This window comes from Myxine glutinosa, chromosome 1 (assembly GCF_964187855.1).
Source record: "Myxine glutinosa chromosome 1, kmMyxGlut1.1, whole genome shotgun sequence".
NCBI classification, from domain to species: domain Eukaryota; kingdom Metazoa; phylum Chordata; class Myxini; order Myxiniformes; family Myxinidae; genus Myxine; species Myxine glutinosa.
Genome location: NC_136261.1, coordinates 25,779,684 through 25,790,613, shown reverse-complemented (window position 1 = coordinate 25,790,613; position 10,930 = coordinate 25,779,684). Strand labels below are relative to the sequence as shown.

The 10,930-nt window shown below is 44.7% G+C and overlaps 1 protein-coding gene across 1 annotated transcript; it reads right to left on the bottom strand.

Annotated features, from left to right (window-relative positions):
• Positions 1-2,000: 2,000 nt before the first annotated feature.
• Positions 2,001-4,955, bottom strand: LOC137430978 (uncharacterized). Its single transcript, XM_078785169.1, has 4 exons — positions 4,652-4,955; positions 4,056-4,519; positions 3,206-3,820; positions 2,001-3,067 (listed from the first exon to the last, which is right to left on the bottom strand). The coding sequence occupies exons 1-4, from the start codon at positions 4,878-4,880 to the stop codon at positions 2,219-2,221; spliced, it is 2,157 nt and encodes a 718-aa protein (XP_078641295.1). The 5' UTR covers positions 4,881-4,955; the 3' UTR covers positions 2,001-2,218.
• Between the last annotated feature and the right edge of the window lie 5,975 nt (positions 4,956-10,930).

Here is a 10,930-nt window from a genome sequence, read left to right as displayed (position 1 = left end):
CCTCCATAAAGACCACCTGATCATTACTTGACAATTCACTTTCACTGGCTGGCACTTTGGCTGTCATCACTGATTGATCCTCAAGCGCAGCATCAACCGCAACGTCATCATTGATCTGTTCATCGGTTTCCTCCACAATGGTGTCAAGAGTGCCAGAAGTATCTGGAACATCATCTCCACTCCTACTATTAAGGAAGCAGTATTTGTAGTTTTGTGTCTCCGTGTAAGACTCAGTGTATCCCAGCCGGTGGAACTTGTTGAGCATCCATTTTGACCCAAATCTATGATCAAGTTGTATGGCAAGCCCCATTTGGTGTGGCAATACTCCAGACCGAGGTCGACAGGCCTTAATAAAATTCTGCCCCCAAACGGCAACTCTTTCGTCTGTCTTGACAATCGGTCTCAAGAACATCTGAAGGCTTGCAGGAACAAGTGTCAGCTGACTATCGATGTCAGTCATACTGTGTGTGGTGGGGTATGACTTTGGACCTAAATCAATCAAGGCAATATCATTGGATATGAACTTGAGTGCCGTCTTTATGATCTGAGTCTTCTCATCTCCATGGTCAAGATTAGCATGATGCCCTCGCAGAATATTGTCGGTGCCATCTTTGAGACAGAGTACATCTGCCCTTCTTTCCTGTGTTGTGAAATACAAGGTGTCTTCGTATTTCTCTAGAAGTTTTATCTTTAGCCAATGCTTTGAATAAGAAAGGCTCTTCTCTGGTGACTGATCAAACTCCTGCAGCTTTTCATGGACTTGGTCCATGTTCATTACCCCATGCTCTAATTCTGAGTCTAACCATTCGCAGAATTCAATAAAAACTGCCTCTCGCTCCTCATCAATACTCCTCTGTCCTCTCTTCCTTTTTCCTTCCTCATCAGTCTTGGACAAACTGTCACCTCTCGCAAACATAAGTTTGCATCGCAAATGGTACAGTGTTTCTTCTGCTACCAAGTCGTTGATCCCTTCCAGGCGTCCAGTGACTTCAGTGCCCCAGTCATCCCCGCGGCTCCGTGCTGTCTTCAGCAAGCTTGCCTTCAGTGTATCTGCAGTCAAATTATCTGGCACTCTGTATTTCTTTCTAGCTTGTGCTGGATTATTTTTGTAGAGCTGGGCTGGTTGGTTGCAAAGAATGCATACATCCTTATACAGGAGGTCAACTGACTGTGATCTTCTAGAACTGCAGCCAGTTGATGAACTGAACTCACAAGTAGTGCGTCTTCTCTTCAACTTAGATGACTCTTTCTCTGCCTTTGATGCTTGAGCTGACTTCTTGGTGGTTGCAACAAAGTTGTTGTACAGATCATTTTTACACTTCTGGTGGTACCTCAGTTTTCCTTCCTTTTGAGCCTCCTTCATACGTTCCACAACAGTAACATTTTCGACAGTTTCTGCTTGTTTCAATAAAGTTGAGTATCCCTTTGGAGTTGCCTGTATGAGCCTTTCAGCTGGTGTATCCGAGCGTGCACAGATGAAGCAATTGAGCACAGGTGGAGTAACGTCTTCATCCATATTGCTAGACTCCATGTCCTGCAAAGTAGAAAATGAGATATATTTAGAAATTATTTTTCCACAAAGGAGTGTCTGTGGTGAAATATAAATGTTAACAATCAACTCAGAATCATGAAAAACCCTTATTTGACCCCGCATAAGTTACTTAAGGGCCGATTAAAAAAAATAAAAATTCTCGAAAATAATTTTTCGGTACCTGATAGTCTAGTAGGAAGACTAGGTCCCCCTGCACCCCCCGGAGATATACTTCTAATCAGTGTTTCTAGATTGGAAAAAATGTGTAGAAAATGACTAGCTATGGCCCCAAGCTGAAAAAATGTCCCACATACCATTTTTATGCAAATTACTGCTGCCATTATCAAAAAAACGATTTTTGACATATCTCAGCCAATATTGCAGATAATTGAAAAAATAAGGTGTCTAGACTCATGTTTTGACGGGTGTAGATCATGATAGAACTATTCATAACAAGATCACCTGTGTCTATGGTTTGCTAGTATGCTAATTAGTGCTTTATTTACAAAATAATCACAGTTTTACGAAATAATAGACTCATATTAAGGTCCGTCTACACAGACGTTAACACAAAGTTTTATTTTTCTAAATATTACAACTGTCAAAATAGTCCTAGCACTCAATGTGACCACTCTTCTCTTGCTTGTTTTAGATAAACATCATTAGCATTAGTGATTCTACACTGAGTCAGTCATCATCATTTTCATCGAAATCGTCAGAGTCAAACTCTTCTTCTCCTTCCTCTTCCTCCTCCTCTTCGTGCTCTCCTGTGTTCAGAAGATCCACCAGTGAGGTTGGTAGGATGGGACCACTGGACCACATTGGTTTCAACAGTCCTTCATCAGTCCTTATCCATCCTTGCTCCTCATAAGGTTTTGGCTTTTCGATGATAGGTTGATCGGCTCTTTTGTACAATGCTACGCGGTGGTTAACACGCTGGATGTGCGGCTTCAGGGCAGACTGGCATGGAGGAAGGCGAGCCAGATCAACCTTGGACTTGGATGTGAGGGTCTTGTCCTCTCCCACCATTTTTCGTAGCAGCTTGGCACGGACAATGTCCACTGATGACTCGCGACTCTGGCCGTACATCACACAGGTGAATTTTTCTAACTGCCTCTCCACCTCAGGGTTGGCATCCCAGTTGTCACCCAGTTCACCGAATGCCCTGTGAAACCTGGGATTCTTCTCCAGCTTTTTCAAGGGCCCGACTTTTCCCTTCCCTTTGAAGGCACTGGTGCAGTCTTCTCCGCTGAACACATAGTACCCCAGGAGAGTGGCACAGTAGTCCTCTCCCAGGGATTCTGCCAGCTCAGAGACGTTGACAAGTTGGCGATGCTTCCCTGACCCTGTATCCAGGTACACCGTCAGCTTGATGTTGTGGGCATGGTGGAGCAGGATCAGGAGGATGTCTGTGTCCGGTGTTCTGACTACAGCGTTCTTGTATCCGATGGTAGCAGCATGATGGAGGTACAGAACCACCCTGGTATCAGTCTCTTCCTGGTTGCTGTAGATCGTGGGGAGTTCACGTACCTCGACCTGAAACACAAAAAGGCACCGCATTTCAATCACCAGTCACTGCCAGTTTCAGATCTAGACAAACATCACAGGTAATCACCTTTTTTTCAGGAAAAATTACAAATTGAATCGCCATTCACGAAGGGCTTTCAATTTTACCTTGCCATTCGTTGAGGCAAGTTGGTGGGCCTTCCCCTCCACGATCAGCACAGCCATCTCTGTTCTCTCCAGCCTGGTAGCTGCCTCTTGTCCACTCCACACTTTCAGAAGAAGCTGGCACATCTGCTTTTTGTTGTCGTCATTTGCAAGGAACATTTTGAAGTCATATGGCTTCCTGGTTGCTGGTCCAGCCAGAATGATCTTCTCTGAGCTGCCCCGCCTCAGCCTTTCCTGCGCTTTGATTGACTCAGGATGGTAACTGTCAGTGGAGAACAGAAAGTGCTGCTTGGCCACCATCTGATCAAGCACCTGCAAGCATATCTCACCACATGTTGGGGGAAGGTTGGCAAGGGTATGCAGCAGCGCCATTCCATCCTGGATGAACAGGGCATCCTTGGGGTATTGCAGATCTTGTGGTGTGGTGTCCTCTAAAAGGTAGTGCAGAATGGAGGCTTTGTTGGTTTTGCAGAAGAACCCATCTGGTGTCCCAAGGCTAGGAGGCACTGGCATCAGGCAGTACTTCATGAGTTCTCCCAGGTCTAATGGCTCATCTTGACTCTGAGACTTGACAAGGAGCAGGAATGCAAGGTTGCTTTGCTCCTGATACTGGATGACCTGGAATGATAAATGGTGATTGGTTGATATGTACTACAGGAAGGACTACAGGTGAAAATTATTCATGTGCTATAAATTGGCATATTTACAATCTTTACATTGTTCATTGATGTGCACTGTCTTTAATAAACAAATTTGGAGTTCAATCTTGTATCTCAATATAGCATGTACAGGACGCCATTTAAAAATACAACATAAAATACAAAAGCACTTGGGTATTGGATTACATCCTTACCTTGCCCTGTGAGGATGTTAGTGTGATCTTCTTGTTACTAGCCTCCATGGTCTTGAGTTTCTTTCTCTTGATTGGGTTGAAGAAGCTCTCAGGTTCTCCGCTTTCCAGGCGCCTGATGAAGTCAGCTTTCGCAGCTTTCCCCACAGCTTCTGCTTGTAACACATCCATCTCAACATCCATGGGGACGGGAGCACCAGAGGCCAGGCAGTAGAGTTTGTCCTTATCAATGATGGTGAACGGATTGGTGAAGTTCTTGATAGTAGTTAGGGTTCGCTGAACGGCCTCCTCGCCTTTTCTGATCTCTGCCTTCTCTAGTTCACGATGTCTCCCTGCTCTTGGGCAGTCTGGGTCATCGATGAGATCCACCATCTCAAGGGTCTTTTCATAGAACTGTGCCCGTGCTGTGGTTGTTCGGCACCATCTCTGGTATGCCCCAAACTGACTGTACAGGCCAGCAAAGCCACCTGAAAAGTGAACATATTTTAATTGCATAACCCAATCATTAAAAGGGAAATGTTTTGTAAGAGCAGTTTACATCATATAAAGCTGGTTTCTACAGTTTCAAATGTATAATGTACTGAAAGAAAATGATGTACCTGATGATTTAGCAAAGCGCATGAACGTTTCTTCCATTGTCTTGTCGACAGCACTGAGTGCCCCTGGTATCATCGAGCGAGCCACTGCGATTGCACCCATAGTAAGCAGGTCCTTGGCCCCTGGGTGCGTGCTTTCCAGATTTGTCAGGTGGACTTCCAGCCAAGTCAGATATCTGTAAAGTACAGAGAGGGAAATACTGTAGACATTTATTGGAATAGCTCCTCTCATAATACATGAACCCAAGTATCAATTAAAATCTACTCAGTGATGGTTATACATTTTACCATGTATGCTACACAAACCTGGAGTAGTTGTGTCCGTCAAAGGCGAAGAAGATATCTGCCATCTCTCCATTACACTTGTGAAACAGCTGGAGGTTGTTGGTCTTCACAGAGTGGAGGAGCATGAAGACAAGATGGCAGTGGGTAATGAACGACATCCAGAAGGCAGCTGTCTTCCCCAGGTGGCCCTTGCGCACCTTTTCCTCAAAGGCATGGTACTTTTTGATGAGGAGTAGAGTTGAGGGGTCTTTGAGGGCTTCATCGAGGTGCTCTCGGTTGCAAGACTGGGTCATTCTGAGAAGCACAGCAGGGTCAGAGATCATGATGTTCTCCTCCTCAGTGAATCTCTCCATCAACAGCCTCTCCATTGCCTCACACACTGTTTTGAGGCAAAAGAGGGACTTTGCGTAGGCCTTTCCACTGAGAACACCTTTGAGAGATCCACTTGTTACTAGTTGTGCCTGGTGGGAAGAAAAGTTGAGTGGTACCAATGTTACTGCCAATGTCCCGCCCCTATGCAAGACTCAGGAGCATCTTGTTGACATTTAACCTTGAAAATACCTGGGTTTAGACCCCTTATGTACCATGTTAAGTTATCTGCAGTATTAACGTATCCTTATCATTTGTAAAACTGATTATTTTGTAATTACAGCATTAATATGCATACTAGTATACCATAGACACATGTAATCATGTTATGAATAGTTCTATCATGATCTATGCCCTTCAAAACATGGGTCTAGACACCTTCATTTTTCAATTATCTGCAATATTGGCTGAGATATGTCAAAAATCGTTTTTTTGATAATGGCAGCAGTAATTTGCATAAAAATGGTATGTGGGACATTTTTTCAGCTTGGGGCCATAGCTAGTCATTTTCTACACATTTTTTCCAATCTAGAAACACTGATTAGAAGTATATCTCACATTTTAACACATGTTATTACACACCTTTACAAACATATTGGTGAAGAAATTTTTTGGTAACAATTTAGTTAACAGATTTTCATATGTTTCCCTTACTATAGGAGGAAACCTCAAAAACAAAAAAGGTCGGGACGGGACCCGGGAAGATTATAGGCAAGGTGGCAAGGCCAGTCGCGGCCGCTTTGGCCAGGCTGGGCCCATTTCGCAATTAAATGCTGAGCTGAATTATAGTAGTCAATCTTCTACGGCCGCGAGTAAAAGCTGAATTATAGTAGTAAATTCATTCAAAAAGAACCAAAAATGTCAGGACGGGCCCCAGGAAGGTTATAGGCTAGGTGGTGAGGCCGGTCGAGGCCGCCTCGGCCAGGCTGGGCCCATTTCGCAATTAAAAGCTGAGCTGAATTATAGTAGTCAATCTTCTACGGCCACGAGTAAAAGCTGAATTTTAGTAGTAAATTCATTCAAAAAGAACGAAAAATGTCGGGACGGGCCCCGGGAAGGTTATAGGCTAGGTGGTGAGGCCGGTCAAGGCCGCTCCAGCCGGGCTGGACCCATTTCGCAATTAAAAGCTGAGCTGAATTATAGTAGTCAATCTTCTACAGCCGCGAGTAAAAGCTGAATTATAGTAGTCAATCTTCTACGTCCGCGAGTAAAAGCTGAAGTATAGTAGTCAATCTTCTACGGCCACGAGTAAAAGCTGAATTATAGAAGTAAATTCATTCAAAAAGAACCCGGGCAACGCCGGGTGCTTTCGGCCAGTTATACATAAATGGATGTGGTACGTAAGCGTGCACACAAGATGGCGGCTTCCTAGCAATGCAGTGGAAAGGTCTCTTGGTGCCGTGGTCTATAAACACGGCAACTGCTTTTTCTGACTAAAATACTATGTTATACAATCTGACTACAATACCTGGTTGGTCATATCACTCAATAGTGGAAGAATCACTTAAAAAGTTACACGAGCTGGATCCGGATCTTCACCAAAATCGAATCGTCCTTGTCAGACACCCAACCGGTCCACCAAGTTTTGTCCAAATCATCCCCTAAATCTTGTGTCCCAAACCCATCCCTCTCTGTACCCACTATACCCAGTCGTACCCAGCTGTTCCTGGACTCTGTGTCCTTTCCTCCTGACAAGGTGGAAGAGTTTCTATCAACCCTCGACTCTGATTCTGCACTGGACCTGACAGCATCAGTCCACGGTTCCTAAAATCCTGCTCCGCCGCTCATTCACTCCATCTCTCTGTTCTCTTCACCCTCTCTTTTGCTCAAGGTCATCTGCCATCTGCTTGGAAATCAGCCAACATCACCGCTTTACACAAAAAGGTGCAAAAACAGATCCTTGCAACTACAGACCAATCAGCCTTCTCCCAATTATCAGCAAAGTCATGGATACCATCATTGCTTCGGATAACAAATCTTTCCTCTTCTCAAAAGGCTTGATCTCTGATCATCAATTTGGTTTCAGACCAGGTCACTCTACTCTGGACATGCTGCTTCTGCTGTCTCAACAATGGATGGAGGTCAATGCCAAACAGGAAAATTAGAGCTGTCTCCCTTGACATATCACGTGCCTTCGATACGGTCTGGCACTCCGCTCTGCTCACAAAACTCTCCTCCTATGGTATCCATGGAAATCTCCACGCTTCGCTTGCGGACTTCCTCTCTAGTCATAGTCAACATGTGGCCCTGAATGGGTTTCTCTCATCTCCCCTTCCTGTTCAGGCTGGAGTTCCCCAAGGCAGTTTTCTGGGCCCTGTGCTTTTTCTGGTCTTCATCAATGATCTCTCTGACTCTCTTGAAAATCCTCTCTATCTCTTTGCTGATGATTCCACTCTCTGCCGCTCCATTCCTCATCCCTCATATCGGCAGTCTGCAGCCTCCTCACTCTCTGCAGACCTGGACAAAATCACAGACTGGTCAAACAAGTGGAACATGTCTTTCTATCCTGACAAATCTCACACTCTTACTATGTCTCTCCGAAAAGACCGATTGGACAACCCTCCCATCCACTTTCTGAATAATCCTCTCCAAAAAGTTCTGTCACTCAAGCTTTTGGGTCTCACTATCTGCCATGATCTTTTCTGGGAAAACCACATTTCAAATCTGGCCTCCAAAGCCAGTCGCCGACCTGGCATCCTCCATCGTGCGAAGTCCTTCCTTGGCACACCTGAGTTCCTCACCATATACAAGACTTTCATCCGCAGCTCAATGGAATACTGTTCTCTCCTCTGGGCCGGTGCTCCTGCCTCACACCTAGCTCGGCTTCACGCTGTTGAAACCAAAGCATTCAGAATCATTGGAATCTCCCGCGATGAAGCTAGCTCCGAGGGCCTTTCACTTACTCACCGCAGGCAGGTTGGTGGTCTTTCTGTCTTCTACCGACTCCTCTCCGGCCTTGCTCCCCCAGCTCTCTCTGGTCTCTGTCCCACAAATATTCCTACAGGTCGCACAAGATATGCCTGCAACCCTCTTCTGGTTAAACTGCCAAAATCAAGACTTTCTGCTCACCTTCAGTCCTTCATTCCTCTTTTCTCCCGCCTCTGGAGCAAACTCCCTCACTCTCTTCAAGCCCACCCCTCCCCCCCCTTCCCACGCCTCCTCCCCCCAAGCCCTCCCACAGATCTCCCGATGTCCCTGCTCTCAAATGTTGTGTTTGTGTGCTTCCCCTTATCTCCCCATCTTGTCTACCTCTAGCCTTGTATGTTTTGTGTGCCTGTTTGATTTTTTTTTTTGTGTGATAAATGTTAGCCCTTTCACGAGCCTCGATTCTGTATCCAAAAAAATAAATAAATCATCCACAACCTTTTGAGATATCCTGCTATGTACTGTTTTTGGCCCTATCTCCCAATGATGAAGAATCACTTAAAAATTCTAGTTGCCGGATCCGAATCCGGATCTTCACCAAAATCTAATCATTTTGTCCATGTCACATACGCTACATTTCTGCCAAATTTCGTCCTAATCCGTCCACAACTGTTTGAGATATTTTGTTCACAAACAAACGGACAAACGGACAGACAGGGGTGAATACATAACCTCCATCCACCTTTGCTGGCGGAGGTAAATATGGAGTTAGTGTCAAGAACTCTGTTGCCATATTTCTTTGCATTGGTTAAAGTGCAGATTTAGTGTGAGCAAAGTTTGCATGGCATAGGGGACGAGTGATTAAAGAGGTGAAACTCATAGTGCATCGATTTTGACCTTGTGACACCACAGAACTACATAATTGGTTTGACTAACCAGAAGAGGGATATTCATACACCTTACCCAGGCCGGGGTCCTTGTTACTACAATAGTTTTGCTATAATTGGTAGTCCATACAACTGTGCTGAATATGTAATTTTCATTTAGTTCTGCATTGGTCGGATCATCTACACAAAGCATCCTCCGTAGTGTGAAGTCCTTCCTTGGCACACCTGAGTTCCTCACCACATACAAAGCTTTAATCCGCAGCTCAATGGAATACTGCTCTCCCCTCTGGGCCGGTGCTCCTGCCTCACACCTAGCTCGGCTTCACGCGGTTGAAACCAAAGCATTCAGGATCATTGGAATCTCCTGCGATGAAGCTAACTCCGAGGGCCTTTCACTCACTCACCGCAGTCAGGTCGGTGGTTTTTCAGTCTTCTACCGACTCCTCTCCGGCCTTGCTCCTTCAGCTCTATCTGTGCTCTGCCCCCCAAATATTCCTACAGGTCGCACAAGATCTGCCAGCAAGCCTCTTATGGTGAAACTGCCAAAATCAAGACTCTCTGCTCACCTTCACTCCTTCATTCCTCTTTTCTCCCGCCTCTGGAACAAACTCCCTCACTCTCTTCAATCCCACTCCTCCCTCCAGGTCTTTAAAACAGCTGTTCACCACCATCTCTTATCTTCCCCCATCCAAAACCTTGATCTTTTCTACCCCCACTAATTCACCCCAAATCCACCTCTTTCAATCTCCAACTTCTTTCCTGAAATTCCTTGTTGTGTAATTTTGTTTTATACCGTGTACCCCTTCCCTCCCACCCCACGCCACCCCACCCCACCCCACCATCCCCCTCTCTTCCACAGATCTACCGACGTCCCTGTTCTCTACTGTTGTTGTGTTTGTGTGTTTTCCTCTCTCTCCGCCTCTTGTCGCCCGCTCCCTTTATTTATTGTATGTTTTATGGGTCTGTGCCTGTTCTCGTGTGTAATGTATTAGCTCTTACACGAGCCTTGACTCTGTATACAAAAAGGCTTCTCAGAACTAGCGAGTTCATAGAACACGATACCCTGCACAGTGTTTAGGTGTACACTTAAACTTTAATATAATAATGCTTTTGAAGATTGTTTAAAAAAATGCAGAAGTTAAGTGCAATTTAAGGAGTGTTATACACCACCCTATAGAACGTGTCCTGGTACTGCAAAACTGGAGGTTGTTTTAAGTATTATGAAGGCGATTTGTGTTCAAGTATAAAATTCAATCTAGATAAAGGTTGAAGGAAGTTTAAAGGCTTTTCCGAGTTTGAAGAAAAAGTTTCTCGAATTTGAAGAAGATCTGGGCGGTGCGTTTTGCCAAAAACAGAGGGGGTAATACAATTATAGCTTAATGTTGATGTTTTGTCAATCTCATTAGTACCGGTAGCTGTGTTTCTCCATCATGCTTTAAAAAAGAAGGAGAAGAAAGGCTTTTTTGGTTTTGGTAAACACAGCCATTTTGGGAAGGGTTATTTTGTTTTTATTTGTTAGGAGCACCCCGTTAATCATCTGCAAAAGAGGTGTTGTAACACACACAATCGCACAGTCTTCATCCTTGCACTCCCTTGGAGTTTGAAAAGTATGCACGCAAACTTTGGCGCCTCTAGGTTTCATGATTCTTGAGTTATGGAAGAGACACACACACACACACACACACACACACACACACACACACACACACACACACACACACACACACACACACACACACACACACACACACACACACACACACTGCCATATATTATTATAGATAGATGTATATGTAGGACACAAAGTATTTTAGCTTATTGCATGAAACAACTTCTATGAATTTAGAAACAATAGAATAAATATAAGAAGTAAAAA

Excerpts from the sequence above, each read along its gene's own strand:
- LOC137430978 (XM_078785169.1), bottom strand. The coding sequence starts at position 4,880 with ATGAGAGGAGCTATTCCAATAAATGTCTACAGTATTTCCCTCTCTGTA. Across the intron at positions 3,821-4,055 it reads TAACATCCTCACAGGGCAAG|GTCATCCAGTATCAGGAGCA; the intron begins GTAAGGATGTAA and ends TTATCATTCCAG. Across the intron at positions 3,068-3,205 it reads TTGCCTCAACGAATGGCAAG|GTCGAGGTACGTGAACTCCC; the intron begins GTAAAATTGAAA and ends TTTGTGTTTCAG.